This window comes from Actinia tenebrosa, unplaced genomic scaffold (assembly GCF_029948245.1).
Source record: "Actinia tenebrosa isolate PJP-AT-01 unplaced genomic scaffold, QUT_ActTen_1.0 PGA_scaffold13__45_contigs__length_12533684, whole genome shotgun sequence".
Lineage (NCBI taxonomy): Eukaryota > Metazoa > Cnidaria > Anthozoa > Actiniaria > Actiniidae > Actinia > Actinia tenebrosa.
In genome coordinates, this window is record NW_028292573.1 from 8,937,096 (window position 1) to 8,958,696 (window position 21,601).

The 21,601-nt window shown below is 35.6% G+C and overlaps 1 protein-coding gene across 1 annotated transcript; it reads left to right on the forward strand.

Moving 5' to 3' along the window:
- LOC116292290 (RNA-binding protein 38) lies at nt 1-12,199 on the forward strand. The gene is made up of 5 exons (XM_031699573.2): nt 1-181; nt 3,175-3,679; nt 3,789-3,909; nt 4,071-4,128; nt 9,713-12,199. Exons 2-5 carry the CDS (start codon nt 3,515-3,517, stop codon nt 10,125-10,127), a joined length of 759 nt encoding a protein of 252 aa, XP_031555433.1. The 5' UTR covers nt 1-181; nt 3,175-3,514; the 3' UTR covers nt 10,128-12,199.
- Nucleotides 12,200-21,601: the final 9,402 nt, after the last annotated feature.

Here is a 21,601-nt window from a genome sequence, read left to right on the forward strand (position 1 = left end):
TAGCAGGGAACCTTACTCCTCTACTCGAATCATTGTTGGTATAAAATGATAATTTGTGGTCTTCATAGGCGAAAAAGTGTCGACGCTACCGGTTAAGACGGATGGCAGCCTGATTGATCGGCAGCGAATTTCACGTATTTGGCAGTTCGCTCGTTCACAAGTTCGTTTGGAATAATACAAGGTTAGTTCGTAGTAATCACTTCTTTATAAAAGAATACTCAATGTAAATCATCAAGTGTGCTTTAGCTGTAGTATGGACCGCATCAGAGGAATAATTAATGTCTGGTAACATATGGAAAAGTTTACCCTAATAGTATAGTTATATGTTAGTTAAAAGCTTTAAAATATTCTTCATGTAGAGTGTGCATGGAGAGATTTTGTAGTTTGTTGCTAGGAAACGCGTTTGTGTGAAAAGAAAGCCATTTCCTCCTAATTATCTGTCAAGAAAGCACCCACTTGACAACTCGTCGAACGGTTTTGCCTCAAGCGCTTCGTATGTTATACGCAACCAATCAATGCCAGTAGAAATTTCGCATCATCCTTCGAACTGTGCTTAACTTCAACTCGATTCATACTCGCTTTTTCTTTAAGAAATTGTTTTTAAGGTTGCTAAAATAAAAGTTAAAACACCGGGCGATATACTAATCAGGTAGGGTTTCTCACTGGGCTTAGTTTACTTTTACTTAGTTTACTTAGTTTACTTTTCCTCTTTTACTCCGACGAAGGACTAGCGTCCGAAACGTCAGTAAGTTTTTTCATCTTTTCACGGTGTAAATTTTACCTTTTTATCATTAATTTTCTTAGGTTAGGTGAACCACACGTTTATTCCCTTCTAACAAAATGCGTGAAAAATGGCCGTATTTCTTTCCGTTTTTAAGTCTGGATATCTATCTAAACTTCCTTAGTTCTTTTCTATCAGATATGAAAAGGAAAGAACCAAAGAGCAACGTCCGTTGAAGTGTCGCATCAAGACTGATAACCGAAGGAGTAATGTTTGCTTTTAAGTGGAACTTCTTGAATCTTTTAACGCTAAGGAAAGACTTCTTACAAGAAGATAAAAAAGTCCTTAGACGTTCAGATAAACGAAGAATTTTGTAAATAATTCTAATTTTTATGAATTGAGAGAGTTTTGAATTGAGTTGACCTTAAATGATAGTGATAATCATGTATTGTAATCAATAATAATGGTAGCCTTACAGCATTGAATATCAAAATCTTCCAAAGCCATAACCGTGATGCACTTATGGCCCCGATACGTAAACCAATTTATTGTCTTTTGAATGGTAGTAACACAGTAAATGGAAATAATTGGTGGACATGTTAATGATAGTTCAAGAATGACAGCTGTCAATCAAAAACCTCAAAAACCTGTTACCCAAATGTTTTCACTCGATAGATTCAAGATGCATGTCTTTAGGTCGATTGCTAATTGAGGGCCATCAACTCTGCTCTTGAAATAAGTCCCCAGCTTATGCAAAAAAGTAACCTTCAATGAGCTTTATTTTTTATTATGTAATTCAACCAAAGGTTTCCAAAACTCACAGAACAGAATAAATAGTTGAATAGTAGAATGACGTTTGAAGGAAATCAGTTCAAAACTCGCAAAAATATCAGTTTTCAAAAATCGAAATTTGGTATGGAAACATTCGTTGCAGCCTAGAGCAAATATTCACACTTTTCAAAATTCAAATCTTTGCGAGATTTGAACTTATTGACTTCAGACTTCACCATTTTACAAAATTTCGCATGCTCTTTATAGCTATAGTAATCGTTTTTTCTGATTGATTAAAATGTACCTTTGGTAAAAGCTCATTACAAGCACTAAAACCTTTGATTCTTTCCACTGAAAAGATTCTTTCAACTTCAATCCGTTTTTAAAATATTTTTCTTCTCTCGATCACTTTGAAAATCCCTTGAAATGAAGCATAGCCGTAGTTTTCAAAGTCTCTCTCTAATTAAATAAACTTTTGACAATAAAACAAAAACTTTCTGTGCATAGTAAACAAGAGTTCTAAGTCAATATTTAAATGCACTCCGAAAAGGTAAACACTACTTCCAAAGAAGAAAAAATTGTGTTTTCCTAATTAGGACCTTAATTGTCGAGATATTTGAGCGAATATAAGGACTCTTAACTAGATATGGACGAAGTGTTGGAAACAACTTGAGTGTTTTTAGCAATTATTATTAATGAACTCTGAATAAACACAAAGTTTTTAATCCGATAGCCAAACAAATGCTCGTCAAAAGAGAAAATGAGGGCGCGGAGGCCTAAAATGATCGTACGAATGACGTCCCCCCTCATCTAGTCTCCCTCGCATCCGTTTTTAGTGTCGGTCGTCACGCAACGCTCCCTCCCCACAAACGGCTGCTTGTACACTTGCATGTATGTACATGCATGTACACTTCTTCTATGAACGAGTTGAGAATGCGAAATAAAAGCTGCACGGTGATTGGTCAGATCAAAAGTCCGCGAACGGTTCTCTAAATATGTAACCCGTCTTGTGATTGGCCAAACAATGAGAAAGGAATGTAGTTCGAATGCAAGCAGCCGTTTGTGGGGAGGGAGCGTTGCGTGATGACCGACACTAAAAACGGATGCGAGGGAGACTACCCCTCATCCAAGCCAATAAAAAAAATGTTTGTTTTTTAAAAATCTTTGTTTACAAAAGTTTAGACTTTTCTGTGGTAAAGGACAGCTTTGACCGATAGAGGGATCAAATTTCAAATCTCTACAAAGCCATAGGTTTTTTAAGTACGTCTTATAGTTTTGGGCCAATAATATAAAGTGTGCGTCACTTATGGTGGATTTTCACGGGAGGTTGAGTGAAAAAAAGTGCTGGTTTGTAAGAAAATGTACTAATATTTCACTACCAGGCTGAATTATTTGTTATATATATTTATCTTGAGGTATTGAGTCAGTTTGGAGCTTTGTAATGTAATGTATGAATTTAATAAACTCTCTCATTTGCATAACATTGAGAGCTTAGTTGATCCATGGCTCTAATCAATTTTACCCTACCTAGGAATCCTAAAAACTCAGCACACAACACCAAAACAAACAAATAGTAAAGTACGGGAAAATATATCCCATCGAACGTGAAAGCCTGATTGATCTTAAAACTTTATAGAACTGTCATAAAAGATTTAGGCCTGTTAATTAACTCCTCGTTACAGGGTGAAGTGAGTCCCTGAGGAATTCGCGGTTAAGAGCAGTCCGGAGTTACCATTGGAGGAGTTATAATCCGGTAACTTCAGCGTAGCAGAAGAGCAAAGAAAAGTCTGTCGACAGCTACTTTGCACACGTGTAAATTACTGTCAAGTATATGTGAGCCGTCAGTTTTGCATTCTCTTGCGACCCCTTACGAGGACACAAAGAAAACCCTTCACCTCTTCTAAAGACGCAATTTAAGACTTCCAAGACTACTCAAGTTACGGAGAGACCGGTTTCAAAGCGCTAAAACACAAGGCTACACAGAGGATAGGACAGCGAACTTCGGAGGGAAGCTATAGCGAGATGATTAAGAACAAGGATACAAAGTACACGAAACTCTTCGTGGGTGGAATACCGTACGAATCTGACGACGATGCCTTGCGAAATTTCTTCACACAGTTCGGGGAAATCGATGAGGCGGTCGTCATTAGAGATAGGATAACAAAACGATCTAAGGGATACGGATTTGTGAGTAAACTTGTAAAAACTATATTATTCAATGCTGAAAACAAACAAATTCCGTCCTCCGCAGTACATTTCCCTAATCGTCAACATATTTTTTTCTTCTTTACGTTAGGTTACGATGGTAACTTCGGACGCCGCGAAGTTGGCTTGTAAGAATAAACACCCAATCATTGATGGTAGGCAAGCAAATGTGAATCTTGCGTACCTTGGGGCAAAACCAAAACCTGTAAAAAGTAAGTCCAACAAACAAACTCTTATATTTAAAGTCCTGATTCAATATATTTAAGCTCTGATGTAATTACGAGTCCTGTAGACGGATACTTTTTGGAGTGATTATATTTATCTTTGCTTGTTATATAAAGTAAATAATATGATTTCTCTCTCTTAAATCCAGTAACTAACAAGCTGACAAGCAGCCCGACATATTCTTTCCTCCCTGATTGTTCTATTGGGTAAGCAAAATATATTATTTCAATCTTTTGTACTTCGAGAAGCAATCGGTTCCTTAAATCAATCTTGACTTTCGTTTCAAATACGATAGCAAAAAAAAATTTTCATCTCGAAAATAATTTCCGTTATTAATATGAAAGATAACGGGGGACATGCTTTATTGGTTGCTAGGCTCAAAGCATATGGTATGCATTGAAGTGTTTAAAAAACCAGGTCGAAATATTTCCAAGGTTATGCCATTGTTGTGAAGTTTTGAGAGCTACTTTTCACTGCCCAAGATAAGGAAGTCTTTATATTTATAATCAAAAAGATCCCGAAATCTTTCCTTAAAGGTTATAGGCTACTCAGAAGAGAACGATTTTTTGGGAAAGTTCCGGTGTACCTACTAGCTTGGAAGCGCTTCTAAATATGCTATCACGACAGAATTTATTTTCTAGCTGACACGCGCAGAATTTTAGTCCTAACAGAATTCTAGTTTTGGGACGCGTTTAATTGCAATTTTTATTCTACGCTCTTTACAAAACCATGAGTGTTAAACGAAGACAATAAGCAAAGTCGTTAGTACAAAGTACGTTAGTACAAAGTAGTACAAATCCCACGTAAACTCATCAATATTTCAAAACTTCAAAGTTTATTTTTGAAATGGGGTTTTCAAGCGGCTTTAAGTCATGAGATCGTGTCATCAAATTTGAGATATGTGTTGAAAACAGTGACATCTTGCTTCCCTAAATATAAATCATTTTTTGTCGCAACAGAAAACAAACTTATGAGGTAAATAACAGTACATGCAATATTGACTTTTTTGTTCTGGTATTCCTTTGTTCTGGTTAAATATCGACACAAAATCAACTTATGATTACTTTGCCAAGGCAATCAAGGAATGGAAAAAAAAAAAAAAATAAAAATAAAAAGAAAAAAATGTAAACAAGAAAGAGAAAATTCAAAAGATTTTAGATTTTCGTTTTTAGACTTCAAAATGAGGTGCTTAGATAAGCTTGGTGTTATTGTTTGCGTCCATTTGGAAAAGATCTTTTGTTTTCGAACGATTCCATACATGAAGCCATTTCAATCATTTCAATCATTTCAATCAAATATTTTTGGTCTTAGAACCGTGTCTTATTTAAGCATTTTGATGTTTATTAGTATTTTCCTTTCGATTTTCTTTTGCCGTTTTTCTTTTTGTCCTAGTAATCTTGTGCTTATTAATAATTTGCACTGTTTTTCTGCGAAAAGATGCTCAAAAAAATTAATTTGTTCAGATCACAAATTGTTTAACTTAAGCTTGAACTTTGCTCAAAATTTGCATTTCCAAAAACATGAGCTCTAAAGCGAATTTAAATCCCTTTCAGGTAAAATGCATTTCTTTAAACGTCAGGGGACTAGGTAATACAATAAAAAGGAAGAACATTTTTGCTTGGTTGCGCAAACAAAATGTCCAATTAGTTCTCCTTCAGGAAACTTATAGCTCTAAGAATGAAGAACAAATTTGGAGAAACGAATGGGGAGGTCGTGTTTATTTCAGTCATGGAACAAAACATAGTAGAGGAACAATGATTCTTTTTCATCCTTCTTGTGTTATCGTTGTTAAAAACAATATCGAAGATGAAAACGGTAAATTTATAATCTTAGAAACTGAAATTGAAGAAAATTCAACCATTATCGCAAATATATATAGTCCCAACAACTTAAGTAAGCAAAAGCAGTTCTTTGGTGAATTACATGATCAAATAGAAAGATATTTTGGTGAAAGTATTATAATTGGCGGTGATTTCAATTGTGCATTAACATCACTAGATAAAGAAGGCGGTCTACCGGTTATACAAAAACAAGCTGCTATAGAAAGCATCCACACGTTAATAGATCACGCTCAACTGACGGACATTTGGAGAGATTTGAATGCTAGCAAGAAACAATTTACGTGGAGAGATAAATCAGCAAAAATTCAGTGTAGGCTTGATTACTTCTTGGTATCGAAGCATCTTAAACAATATACACACAATAGTTACATATCGTACGCTCCGGAATGTGACCATTGCGCAGTTTTCATTGAACTTAAAACCGAACATTTTAAAAATAAAAGAGGACCAGGTTTCTGGAAATTTGATAACTCGCTCTTAATCGATGAAATATATATCGAGAACCTACGCAAGAATATTCCAATCTGGAAGAATAAATACAAAGATTTAGAGGATAAATGCCTGTTTTGGGATTTGATTAAAATGGAGATCAGAGCCTTTTCGTTAAGCTATTCAATTAGGAAAGCAAAAGCTAAAAAATGCCAGGAAAAAAATTATTTCGAGAAGATAGATGAGCTTACGAACACTCTATCAGCAACGAAATCAGAGGAAAAAAGGGCGGAGACGATTGCAGATATAAACGATACCAAAATGAAATTAAAAGCTCTCCTGGATCAAAAAACCCAAGTATTTTTATGGTTTAGAGAAAAGAAATGCTTCTAGAAAGCATCTTACAAAATTACACATTTCAGATGAAAAGATTACCGAAAGTCCGGAAGAAATTCTTTTGGAACAAAGGCGGTTTTACGAAAAACTTTATCAATCGTACGTATCATGTTTCGACGAATCTTTAAATAATGAATTTTTTTCACCCTCCAACCTAAAAACGCTCAATGAAAATCAGACACGTGCGTGTGAAGGTCGTCTGACCAAAAAGGAATGTTTTAATGCACTGTTAAAATTTTCGAAAAAACAAAACTCCCGGAACGGATGGCTTATCTGCAGAATTTTACCGCTTTTTTTGGCAGGAGTTGGGTGAAATTATGTTTGATAGCTTCAACTATAGTTTACAGAAAGGCGAAATGAGTATTAGTCAAAAGCAAGGTATCATCAACTTAATTCCGAAGAAAAAGAAAAACCCGCTTTTTCTAGAAAATTGGCGCCCTATTTCTTTATTAAATACTGATTACAAAATAGCTACAAAAGCGATAGCTAACAGAATAGAAAAGGTATTGCCTTCCATAATAAACCCTAATCAAACTGGATATGTTAAATCGCGATACATTGGAGAAAATATTCGATTAATCTCGGATATCCTGCAGTACACTTTAAAGCTAAACATTCCTGGAGCAGTCGTTTTCGTTGACTTTAAAAAAGCCTTTGACTCTTTAGAATGGGATTATATGTTTAATGCTCTTAAAAAATTTAATTTTGGTCCGCAATTAATCGCTTGGGTTAAAACGTTTTACAGTGACATCTCAAGTTGCGTAATAAACAACGGATATGCTTCAGATTTTTTCTCTTTAAAGCGTGGTGTTCGACAAGGTTGTCCCCTGTCCGGCCCACTTTTCGTGCTTGCTGTTGAGATGTTAGCATATGCCATTAATAATAACTCTGAAATTAAGGGCATCAACATTAGGGGCAATGAAATTAAACTTACGCAATACGCCGACGATACAACATGTTTTATGGAAAATGAAGAATCTATACAAAATCTCCTGAAGCTATTAGAAAGCTTTAAAGCTATTTCAGGATTGGAAATAAATATCAATAAAACCGAAGCGATGTGGATCGGCTTGGATAAGGGCAAAACGTCTCAGCCCTTCGGGTTGAATTGGACCTCGGAACCCATTCTAGCTCTCGGTATTTATTTTACGTATAACAACGAGTTAAGCAATCAATTAAATTTTTATGAAAAATTAAAAAAACTAAAGAGCTGCCTCTATGTTTGGAAAAAACGTAATCTATCTCTTTATGGTAGAATTAATATTGTTAAAACGTTAGAGTTGTCAAAACTTATTTATAACGCGTCCGTTCTACCGGTCCCAAATAACTTTGCTACGGAAGTAGATAAGATCACGTTTAATTTCATTTGGAAAGACAAACCAGCCAAAATAAAGAAAAGAACTATAATTGGCGCTAGAGAGGAGGGAGGGTTGAATATGGTATCTTTTAATCATATGGATAAAGCCCTCAAACTTGCTTGGGTCAAACGGTTATTAGATGGAAGAGAAGCGGAATGGAAAGTAATACCACATGAAACTCTTATTAGATATGGAGGACTTTTCTTGTTCACGTGCGACTTTGATGTAAAGATGCTAAACATAACCGGTATACCGCCCTTTTATGAGAATATTCTGAGATATCTTCAAGATTTCAACTCAAAATCTTCCTCAAAGAAAAGTATTCTAGAAAAAAGTATTTGGAACAACAAATTAATTAAGGTCGGTGATTCATCAGTGTTTTATAAATCATGGTTTAACCAAGGTATCAGGACTACAGAGGATCTTTTAGATGCTGAAAACAGATTTTTAAGTTTTTCTGATTTCAAGAATAAATATGGCATTCACACTGATTTTCTCACGTACCAGGGAGTAGTGGGTGCAGTTAAGAAGCTTCTAAACACGGCCTCCAAATTCGAATATGAAAAAACTTATTGCGATTTATCCAAAATGAGTGCAAAATCCATAAGACAGATTTTTGTGTGCAGGGATTTTTTACCGCCTACAAATCAACCTATGATTCTTCAGGAAGGTGTCAACCCTTCCGAACTAAGTACGGTATATTCACTCCCTTTCATTGTAACAAAGGAAATTAAACTCTCGATGTTTCAGTTGAAAATTATTCACAATATACTCCCTTTAAAAAGCTACTTATTTAAAATTGGCGTCACTGAAAACGATATTTGTCCGTTTTGTACTTATCGTGAAAAACATACTTCTAAGCACTTCTTTATTTTTTGTAAAAGAGCTCAATCTTTTTGGAAAAAATTTAAAGCATGGTGGCTAGAAATTACTCCTACAGCTGAATTTGAAATCACTACAGCATTGATAATGTATGGTTATCTAACCAACATCAAAAAAAATATTTTGATAAATCATTTAATTTTGATTGCAAAGCAAAACATGTTTTATGCTTTTATAAGTGAGGAATGTTATACTTTCCAAACTTTTCTCAAGCACGCAAAAGCTAAATTCGATTTAGAAAGAAAAATTGCTTTATCCAAATCAAAATGCGCAAAACTATCTTTCGAAAAGAAGTGGTCCCCTTTTTCTAAATTTTTGAGCAAAGATATTTCAAATAGTGTAGATTGATTAAGATAAGTTTCTCTTTTGAGTCTTTACAGTGCAAAAATAATAATATATATTCTTTTTGTTGTTGTTTTTTTTTTGTTTGTTTGTTTGTATTGTCTATTATATACGACAATAATAATTAGAAGGACAATCTAAATTTAATAGAAAATGTCACTTTCTTTTTTTTCCCCTCTCTCTCTGTTTTCTTCTTCAAAAACATTCAAATGTCATATAAATAGTAGGGGAGGAGGTCGGTAACAAAAGTAAATAAATTAAAAATTAAAAAAAAAAAAAAAAAAAAAAGAAAAAAATTACCAACGTGTATAAGAAATATAAGGAAAAGAGACAAAAAAAAACAAAAACAAAAACAAAAACAAAAAAAAACAAAAAAACAAAACAAAAACCAAAACAAAAAACAAAACAAAACAACAACAAAACAAAAACAAAAAAAAAAAACCAAAAAAAAACAAAAAAAAACAAAAAAAAAAAAAAAAAAACAACATGAAGGCAGTGTCTCGTTCGCTAATTAATGCAAAGACTGTTTTGTTTTTCTGCAGGCCATCTCCACAGTACGTCTACGCTACACCAATCTATTCACCAACGCAAGCGCCATCACCAAATCCCATCAGTCCAATAACGATGATTCCACCTCAATCACCAAACGGGCAGCTCGCCCCATCAATGCAAGCATTCCAGCAACCTTGTTACGTCGATTGCAACGGCAATGCAATGATGATTGTGTATCCAATGTACGAGCCTTACCCTCCCTACCCCCCTCCGTATCCGACCAGTACTACTACGTACGTGCCATCTCCAACAGGCAACAACGCCGGCCAGATCTTCACATTCCCTACCATGCCAGGGCCTGGAACACCGCCTCTGAATGGTATTAACGGTACAATGAATGGACAACAATTTTTCCAAGCCCCACCCTTTGAAACGATCTGCCCACCACCACCACAGGTGCAGTGAGCGTTTGTTTACAAGCGCATTTTTATAAATCAATTACACAGAATTATTCAAATAGTTCATTTATGAAGAGCTAGGAGCAAAATTACATAACAAACGAAATCAATTCAAAGTCATCGCCCTTACAGTCACCATACGTTTGAGCGGTTTCGTATGATTGGGAAACAATGGGCACTGGCTTACAAGCACGTACACAGTACGACATGCAGTAATATTGAAATGGTTTCCCATTATCAATACGGATTATCGTATGAGTGGGAAACGTACGTTACATGTAAGAATGGTTACCGTATGAGTGCACTGTATGACATGCCGTAACATTGAAATGGCTTCCCATTGCTTGTTTTCAATTCTAGTTTTCCCCATCGTTTCCCACTCAAACAAAAACCGCTCAATAACACCGTGATATAGGTTCATTATGATATTCAATCCCACAGACAATTAAAAGTAAGATTGTCTAGTCATTAGTAGTCAAAGTATTACACAAAACACGGTGCTTATACGTGTTTTAGTAGTGCTAGGACAACCACGGAATATTTTCAAAAGTTCGTACAGAGCTAAAGCACAGTTAATTGCAAACACTTAAAATAACTCAAAGTTAGAATATCAAAATGCAAAACGCGAAATCAAACTTCGGTCTAGCAAATATAATACGATTCTTATAATACGATAAAGCTTTTCTTTGAATATTTAGCTTAGCTGTCACAAGTTAAAATATATTTTTGTTGAAGCTGCATAGGTTTATCAAATAAGAGTTTATGAAGTCGTAAAAGCTTATTTCCTAAAAGGGGGGTTTAAGCGTTTAAGTTTAAGCCTGGTTTCCATATGATCGCTCACGATCGCCGGATCGCTGAAAATGATGCCAGCGATCGTGAACGATTATATGGAAACACTTTTCAGCGATCGAGCGATCGTGAGCAACCGTGAGCGATCGTTAGCGATTATATGGAAACACATTTCAGCGATCGAGCGATCGAAATGTATTCCATAACGCATCTTTCAGCAGTGGTAGTCATAGCGACGCTCTAAACAAAACAAAACATTGGCCTTGCGTGAAGACTGTATATTCTAGATTGATCTTGAGTTCAAGTTATTTCTACACAATATGGCTGAAAGTCATGATAGTACAGCCTTAATGGAAAATATTCTCGATCAAACAGTCGAAGCTCATCGAATAGGTTGTGGTAAAGACCTTGCTGTTTTCTGTTTTTGAAGACATGTCTCACCCAAAAACGATGAGATCTTTTCTGTTTCAAATGTGATCTTCGCTTGGCTAAAGCAAGCAGAAGAACAGCGCTTCCTTGTAGAAAGACGCTTTCTTCGTCCGCCATGTTGTCAAAACGCTATGCTACCACGCGTGGCTCATATGGATTACAACTTACCATATACGTTGGCTCATAAAAGAGCCACAAACTCAAGTGGAGCTCACTGTAGCATAAACTTCAGCGACTTTATGGAAACATATGCCAGAAACTGATAGCGATCGTGAGCGATTCATGCATCAATAATTTCAGCGATCCGGCGATCGTGAGCGATCATATGGAAACCAGGCTTTAAGAGCGTAAACCATGGGCGCGGCAAAGATAGAGAAGTTTTAAAATCAGAAAATCGCAAAGAAAAACAAGTTTTAATGTATTGGCTTTAAGAAATAAATTGATAAGGTTTGAGATGTCATGGCCTCAAAAGAAAGCCCTACTTTAACAATGCCTCTTTTCTTGCATTTAGTTCTATCTTTTGAAAGCGAATTCTCTAAGTTCCTAATACTTGGTCAAACATTGTTTTAGTAAGACACTCAACTGTTATTGATTTTTTTATAACCTTTCATCAACGGTTCATAATGTAAAATTAAGTCAACATTTAAGGAGTAAAATATTTATAAACGAAATTGCCTAGAATTAATGAATACGAATCTTGATTTCAAAATAGCTAAGAGTTAAAATCATTTCGGGATTGACCGCCAGAATCTAAAGATTTAGAACAGTCTTGCAGATTTTGGAAGTCGCTAAACTCTGTACAAAAGCCATATTATTTAAACAACAAGCACCATTTGATAATAAAAATATTACGTATTAAAAGTGTGTTTCAATGTTGTCTTTTTGAGATTAGGTAAATGTGAAAGAGCGAGGCTAGAAGACCATGGCTTCCGAGCTGCAAATGTTGCAATCCTTTATAAAGTTATGAGATTATAATTACTCCCTTGTCATTAATCTTATTCCAATTAATGTAAAAGTCGAATTTTATGGCAATGAAAATGTTTCTATAATTCTCCTATTTACGACTAATAAAAAAACATTTTCTATATGAAGTCTTAGCATCAAAACTAGGAGTTGTAGTTTCAATTTTGTTATTCTAACTTCTGCTTTTGTTTTTTATTTCAAAAGTGAGAGTAAGCCTGCAAATTCTAGAAATTATGGTATTTTCAAGAGTCGTGAATTAATAACGAAGGATAAACGGGCGAGAAATGGTGCCACAATACTAAAGTGATGAAGAAATGTCTTGTTATCTTGAATCCATGGCAACAAGCTTGCCTGTAACTAACTACGAACATATGGAAAGGTGTAGAATGAATATATGTCTCACTAACAACTGATAAACGCCCTGAAAGTTAACTGATAGTGACGATATAACATATTAGAACCATCCGGTGTTACATATAAACACCGAAATAAAGCAAACTTATAATACATCGAAAACTATCCTCAAGTAACTGTCTAAATTGAGCTGGCAGAATTTTTTGCATTAGGAAATTTTTAAAACCAACGTAAAAGAAAATGCTGTATTTCCATATTAGTTTGACATTTGCCTTTTCTTCACATAAGGATGAAGTTAAGATTGCAGTTAATGTATCGCTAAAGGGGAGACCTACTAATGCAAAAAACATGTTTATAGTATTTACACAATGACAAGAGAAGATTTTTATCAACTAGCTTAAGTCACACGCCGGGACAGGATTGGACAATACGAGGAATAAGCACCCTACGTCTACACAATCCTGATCGCTTTTTAATGACTTTCCCTCACGTATAAAAGCGCGCCATTTTCAGGTACTTTTTGCACTCGTTTTTCGCCGTCATCAAAGGTCAAGTCCTTGTTGTACTATTAAAGAATGACAGCCATTTCTTATAAAAAATAGTTGGAATTGTTTCACGTTTAATTTCTTTGACCGAACGTCCCAAACTGAACCGTAGGTTAAATGAATAGTCAAATTATACATTAGCAATTACACAATCGGCTTATTTATCTTTTTTTATGAATTTTGGAGTGAGTTACAGTTCGTTATAATAAAACTAGACATTATAGATTTTTTGCATTCAGTTTAAAACTCTTTTTTTTTTTTTTTTTTTTTTTTGATTCTTCAAATGCCTTTAAACGTCCTGAAGGGAGAGTAGGTTACCTCCCAAAGTTAAAACCATACTTTTTTCAACAATCTTTAATCATCTTATAATGGATGTCTTGTAATAAGTAAGACAACTTCAGAGCAGGGGGCATTGTCCCTAGAAAACCAGAGCGTGTGTCTTTGCACGTTCACTACCTAGCTAGTATACTACCCAAGGTTGGAGAATTTATAATTGCATAAGCCAGTGTTACATAACTTGATCACTGTAGGGTATCACTCACAACATAGCAGTCAGGCCAATTATATATAATTATTAGATCATTTGAAAACTTGCTCGTCACACAATGCAAGAAATATATAGCGAATTGATGATGTTGATGATAGAAAAATGCCTCCTTTTTTAAGTTCGCAATCGACTAATGACAGTTCAACTCTGACATTTTCAATTTTACAGTTCTATTCAAGAAATTAATCGATGAAGTCCAACAATTAATTATAACTTATAAACTACTGACCTGTAACAAGCCTAGATTCTGTACATACAAGGTGTTAAATTCGACTTTATTTCTAAATCATCTGAGATGGTCTGTCAATGGAATTTTTGATCGATGAGGTCACTGGTGAGAATCAGTAAAACGGGCGAAGTCCGACGACTGAATTAGCGCTAGTCCTTTGTCAAAAAGCCGCGCGCCAAAAAGCCGCGCCAAATGGATCTCAATGCTGCTATATTTCAATTCTGCATACTTTTTACATATATATTAAGATGTTCTTCGATTTGGAAATTTAATTTCTGCTCTGTGACCTAACTTGGTTGCAAAAAAATTCTTATGAACATCATGAACAACGTACCGTCAATACTTAGTCTCCTACGCAGCCGCTATTAGTGTCGTCACGTCACGCTCACTCCCCTAAGTAGCGTTGCGTGACGAAACTAATAGCGGCTGCGTAGGAGACTAGTAAATACTCTGTCTGAAAAACAATTCTAAATTAAATTAAATCTACTCAATTAAAAGCAACTTTTGTATCCAACTGAAATGTCCGACTTTAAGTTTCTTTTGTGTGTAAAGAATGTCAATATTTTGGATGGATGCTGCATGTGAAGCTGACATGAAGATTTCTGCTTGACAGCGTCCTTGACAACGGTTGCCAGGTACAAATTTGGCGGGAACTGAGGATGGCGATGTAGAAGTGGACTCAACAGTCGTTAAGGGTTTTGATATCTGAAATTGATAAAGAAAAAACTATGACGGAGGACGGAGGAGAAGGAGAAGGAGAAGGAGAAGGAGAAGGAGAAGGAGAAGGAGAAGGAGAAGGAGAAGGAGAAGGATAGCAGAAAAGGAGATGACGAAAATAAAAAAATCAAACAATCTCATTTTTTCGTATTATTTGCCCATACTGACATAAAAATCATGTCTGGCGCCTTCATGAAGTTTTTTTCTTTTTGTTTCCCTTGTGTTTTTTTCCAATACTCTCTTTTTATGCCTCGACGATTGAAGAATTCCAACGTTCATGGCTGTATGACACGATCCTGTCTGAGCGTATAAGAAACTTCGTAGATAATTCTAATAATTTACGAACTATCAATGACGGCTCGACAAAAATGTTCGAAAAGATGACGAAGTTGGAGTATAACTTTACTGATGCTTATCAACACGGATTTAAGTTCAAGTAGGTCTTCCAATTTAGGGCATGTTTCCTTGATGAGAGTCTAGAAATAATATGCTATGGCATCTTCATGAGCCTATGCATCTTGTAATCCTTCATTCTAGTGACAGACACTGCTGGTTTTCGTCAAGCCTGAAGTCTAAAGTTTTCTCTTTTCTGCAAGCTTCCTCCTCCAAAAAAAGCTAAATTCTATATTTTTGAATATACAGAAAGAATTAAACTTTTCGATATCTGTTTTTTTTATACTTTTGTGATAGGAAAAATATCAAGTTATATTCAAACGTACAGTTAACTTTGCAAATATCTGACATAAGTCATGTCTAGACATTTACCAATTCGAGGAAAGGCCTTTATCAATGGTATTTGCTAAGTGGATAACAAACTTCCTAATCCTTCCGTAAGCCAGCAAATTGGCAAAATTAATTCCAAACATCCACTTTAAATATTTCTTCTTCGCATTCCTAAACTTCAATAGCCTTTGATAAGGATTTGTACCTGTTTATGACCACTTTTAAGCAGCAAAAATTATATAAAATATTATTATTATAAATATATTCTATTACGTTTTGCTGTTGTTCTCTAAAGATAATAATAATTTCTCACAAATTTTGTGGAATTTTTCGAGTACTTGACTTTTTAATCGCCATTGAATTTTATATTAATATTATAGATATCTCACTTGAATTCTTTAAGTAAATGCGTTAAAGATGTGACTTCAAATTTTTTATTGCTATCAGTGATAATTAAAACCATAAATTGACTCTAAATCCTTTTTCATAGGCACTAATAAACTTTGATGATACCTTTAAGTGCATTCTGAATAGTTTTATCAGTATTTAAGAAGGATTTTCGGCAGCCAGAAGATAGGTACCGATACGGCGGCCATCTTGAATTCTAATCCGGTTTTAATTAAGACATTATGGGAAGTCGAGGGAGCAAATACTGGGAAATTGATAGACTGCACAGCTGTCAGTGTGACTTTTTATATAACCTTACATTTTTCAATGAAAAGAACTTTAAAACTTCAAGTTATTTGAAAACGGAATTTTTTTAGATTTTCTACCTTTGTCTCCTCTGAATCACCCAAAATTCAAGATGGCCGCCATTTCAGTAAAAAGGCCTTTTAGTCTAAAACGAATATTTTTGGTACGTACTGACAGAAAAATCTTAATATTGTGCCACAACACTATGTCCTGAGCACAGAACGTGTACGTGCTCGTAGGACGGACCAGAATTTGACCTTTTCCAGTAAATTCTTTTCGTAAAAGAATCAAAACCATTCAAGGTCACCCTTCCAAGCAAATTAAAGCGGCAACAGACAATGAAAATTCTCGCAAAAAGGTTAGATTGAATTAGCAATAGGAGACTTGCACTGAACAAGTCACAGTGACCCTACCTCCCTTTGACGAACAGTTAAGTGAAAACGAACTTTAGAAGTGAAAAGATCAGCTCAACATTAGTAAGAGGGTGAAGTTTCAGCTCATGATGTTGACTATAGGAAAGCATGTGATCTCAATTCTATCAGGCAGAACGAATTAGCCAATCAGCAAACGTTTTAGTTCGTAGGATTTCCTATTTCCAAGTTTTCGGCTCGGAAAAAAACGTCTTCAACTCAAAAATATAGAAAATAAAACACAACGATGTAAAGATTTACCAAATAACTTTTAGAAGTAGCATATTTTATCGTCGTTAGTGGGAAAGATTCCGTTTTATCAAGAGATAAAAGAAAACATTTGGAAACTTTCGCTGTGATAAACAATGCATTTGCGCCTTGTTTTCAAATCACCTGGAAAATAGTATTAAATATAAAATGGGAATATTTTATAAGGATTTGTATGGGAAAATGTGCTGGATGCCAAAACTTTGCCATCTAGCACATTTTCCCATACAAATCCTTATAAAATATTTACGACTTTATATTTAATGTCATTTTCTTTTGTTTCGCTTGTTATGAGCGAAAACTCCGCAACCCTACTAATATCGAGGTGCTCTTTTCATTTCTGATGTTTGTTTTAACACAGCTCTCATCTTAAGGGAAGTAGGGTCACGTGACCTGTTGGTGCAAGTCGTCGATTACGAGGCCGAGAGGAAAAAACTTGGTATTGCAGTGCATCGCAGGACTGTTTTAGGGGACAAAATAGACTCCATCTTGGGAATATGTTGCCTAAAACGTCCTGTAGTACACGACAATGCCACTCTCGACCTAGTTTTAAATTTCCTGAGCCTCAGAACGGTAGCCGTGCCTTTGCATCGAAGCTAGACGAGAACGGGTGAGCTTGCTGCAATCATAGAGACATGTGAGCAATTGTCCAAGGTGTTAAAAAAGGTCTCTATCATTGCAAGCTCACCGTTCGTCTCGCTTCGATGCAAAAGGCACAGCTACCTTTCAAGATGGCGCAGGGAACTGTGAAAGGGACTATTCGATCATTGAGCCAACAGGTTCGTTAGCCACTGGCAATATTTTTCTTAAGAGTGCTCTGCTTGTAAAACAAGGAGGCGATTTCAGTGAGTGACAGACAACGCCTTCTAATTAATCTCAGCAGAGAAAAGCGTCAAATGCATGAAATGTACACTAAGGTCATATGGTATTCCTAATACAATAGAAAAAGCTCTTGTAATGAACGAATTAACACACAGATAACACACTTGTCATATTAGTCTCATTGACAACGAACAGCAATGATAAGCAAACGTTTCATAAGGTCGGTATCTTTGTCCGAAGCCATTAAAAAACACGAACTATTAAAAGCAGACTTAGCGCTACTAATGCTAAAAGAGGGGGTTTAAATACGATGATGAATGTCTAGAGAAATCATTAATCTACTAAGTATTTGATGGATAATCCCAAGATAGAACGAAGTGCAAGGTTGTTTACATAAAGGGGAATTTTGACTTTTGGTTGTCAAGAGCTCTCATTGGCAAAGACGGTACTTAAGACTTAACCGATCTTATCACGCTGTTGTATTTTCTTTGAAATTACGTTGCAATACTTGATATAGTGACACAGCAAATTCTTGAAATTTACTGCGTTCCATTCTAGTAAAAGATCTGACAAGCGTTTATGGTTTCTAGCACGTCTCATTTAGCGGAATCATTCTGAGCTTTTATGACAGCTTTGCTGGGTTTGAACTAGTTAAAAATTTAGACAGCGAGCAAGCCAATTGGTTTTTCCCAAGAGGTTAGAATGTGTGTATCCAAGAGAGCATAACTGTTATAACTAAGAGAGGTAAACTTCTTAATATCGCGCGCGCCATATGTAAATCCCCGGTTGGGCTATTTTTAGAAATGGCGCGCGCGCGATTTTAAAAGCTCACACATTCGTTTACACATCTTGATAATTTTGAAAACGAATTTGAAAACAGAGCTTTGTGAAAACATAAAGTGTGGACGGATAAAAATGATCCGAAGAACGATAATGCGTGGACGGGATTTCTTTGAAAACGAAACTAGTGCTTTAGCATTGCTAGGCAAAGTTGTTATAAACGGTAAATAGTCGTCAAATTTTGAGCCATCAAAATTCAACAGGCTATCACTATATCGGTGGAAAACATCGATAAAGGAAAGAAAAAAACCTTGTTCTTTTATCTCAGATTAGTCAATGACGAAGTTAACTCTTTAAAATAATATACTTCAGCTGTTTCTGATAAGATATTTCGATAGAGGAATATTAATTTTGACGCTGGAGTTAGCGACGAAACATTAAAGAAATAAGCAGACTGAAGACGTCATTCCATTAACCTGGTCAAGGAGTTTGCTCAGTAAAGGAAACAAAATTTGATATCGAGAAAAACTGATAACAACTTTTAAGATTGACATCTAAAACAACTGCAAAGATTGCATGTCTTCTGCCTAGCCTTCTTACGCCATATTAGAATTTCAAATCATTTCCTTAACTTCGTGTTAATTCATTATCAGACAGACAGACAAACGTTTTTATTTGGTATCAAGTATTAGAATATACATAGAATCGTATGTAAGGGAATCCGGACTTATGGTGGATTCCGGATTCCAAGCGCTGGATTCCGGATTCCGAGAATCTGGATTACGGATTCCAAGGGTCTGGATTGCGGATTCCGAGAATCTGGATTACGGATTCCAAGGGTCTGGATTCCGGATTCCGAAACTTTTGTATTGCGAATTCCGGATTCCATAACGTTAATTTTCAGATACTTTCTCTGAAAATTATATTTGATATACTTGCCAGTATAACTAGGGAGGTGTCCTTGGTATATAAAACTAGCGTGATAAAAAACAATTGACAAAAGCGCATACATGAAGTTTCAGACACCATAACGTATTGCAAATAGCCCACTCCTCCCTTTTGAATTCATTTGTCATATAACCTCTAATATTAAACGACAATTTCCTGATCTGAATTTCAATTTAATTATTGTTAAAGCGCGCCGGATTCCAAGGCCTGAATTCCGGATTCCAGAGTGCTGGATTCCGGATTCCAAAGCCTAAAATTTCGTGGATTCCGGATTCCGGATTCCCTTACATGGGGCGAATAGACATTTTACCTGAATAAATGTATGAAGGCTATAATTGTTGATTTATAGTAATTTCAATTATGTTAAAATAAATTCGCCTATTTAACTTATTTGGTACAGTTACTATCAGTGCCTATAGTTTGGGTAAGAAGACCACATACTATGTTAATTCTGTATTGTATGTGATCTTTTTATAAAGCAATTGTGGTCCTGTGCCCCTGATCACGTGAAAATCTCGTTGGGAAGATAAGATTGCATTTTAAAAACTGACTTTTAATGGGCTTGCCTGTGGCAGCCTTGAAAATAGTTTGGGTTTCCTCGTTTCTTTTCGTGTATCAGAAAATGCAAAAATTGGGTGATCTCCGCTGAGCATACAAACTGCCTACAATCAGGCACTCAAATTGTCAGGGATCTAGCGCACAGGAATCCCGCACCGGGAAATTGTGTAGAATACTCTCGCTTCTTGCTACGCTCGTATCAGTTGAACTGTTCAAAAACATTTATTTACAAAATATTCAAAGAGTTTTACAGTGAGGACACTCAAAATAATGAACACTTCGAGTTTCTTGTCGCTTAAAAAAAAAAGTGTACAAATAAGGTCTATTTCGATTTCTCTGTGCATGTATTTCAACTCAATGCGCGCCTTACTTTAGAGGGATTGCTTAAAACAATAGAAAAAATTAGGAAAAAATGGCCCGAAAAAACCTTCACGCACCACCTCTAGAAGTAAAATCTTAGATTTCGTCCCCAAATATCTCCAAAACTAAAAACCAAATCACAGAAATGAATAGACTGTCTGTCTGCATGTATGCGAAAAAACATATTTGTGTATAGAAATTACCATTACACACCCCGAGTATCGAGAATTTGAACAGATCTCTGAGGGGGGAGGGGTATGTACCGGTACCCACCACCTTAATTCAAAAAATCGGGTCCCTATTTTGGACCATTGTTTTGACCTTCGCCCCTAAACTGTTTTCAATTTAACATGCATAAGTTACCTTTAGCCGGCTAACAAGGCGTTTACTTAGGTTATCTGAAACTTGAAACACATATATATTTTATACATTCTCTACTTTCACATCCCCATAATGCCTTGCGTCTTTGGGGGGTAACCAATCAAAAAACTGCATGTCCCAAATTGAAAGGTTTCACCTGCTTTTATCTGTACAATACTATTATCAGTTTATTCCAAATAATTTTTGCGTGTACAGATCATGAAGAGTTTTGGTCTTACAGAAAATGTACCGACTTACGAAAAAATGTTTAAAATATACCTTGAACGTCTTCAAGCTTCTATCTTTTTCTGTTTTTTACTTCTTCTTTTATTTTTGGATACCAAACAAGGTATTGTCAACATTGTCTGATCAGCCTTCAGCAAAATAAGTGGGTTTTTACCCTCTGGTTACCCCCCAAAGACGCAAAGTATTATGGGAAGTGAAAGTCGAGAATTGAATTCTTAGTGTTTTTCTGATATGATATTGAAAACAGTATAGATTATTTTGAATCTAAATAGGCGCGCAATGCATTGTTTGTCACACCGAAAATTTACGGTATTTTCTATAATCTCTTATCAAAACGAAATATTATCCCGCCAAAACTGCAACGAAAAATCCTATTTCTCAAAGATACTTGGTAAATCTCCCTATTATTTTCTATATTTTCGGGTAAAAGTTGTTGTTTGTCAAGCTAAAAACTTGGAACTAGGAAATATTGAGTTAAGAACAAAATGTTCGATGATTGGCTAACTCGTTCGGGCCGAGAAAAGCAAAATCACCTGGTATGTTCACGTGACTGTATCCTCATTGACCACATGACAGTTTAGCTTCAAGAAGCAGTACTTACAAAAGTCCGTGAAAACGAACAAAACTTTCACTGATTGGCTAGCTCGTTGCGGGCTGCTGAGAGAAGCAACATCACCTAGTACGTTCATGTGACTGTATCATCATGGACCACATGACAGTTTAGCTTTAAGAAGCAGTACT

Excerpts from the sequence above, each read along its gene's own strand:
- LOC116292290 (XM_031699573.2), top strand. The coding sequence starts at position 3,515 with ATGATTAAGAACAAGGATACAAAGTACACGAAACTCTTCGTGGGTGGA. Across the intron at positions 3,680-3,788 it reads GATCTAAGGGATACGGATTT|GTTACGATGGTAACTTCGGA; the intron begins GTGAGTAAACTT and ends TCTTTACGTTAG. Across the intron at positions 3,910-4,070 it reads AAAACCAAAACCTGTAAAAA|TAACTAACAAGCTGACAAGC; the intron begins GTAAGTCCAACA and ends TCTTAAATCCAG.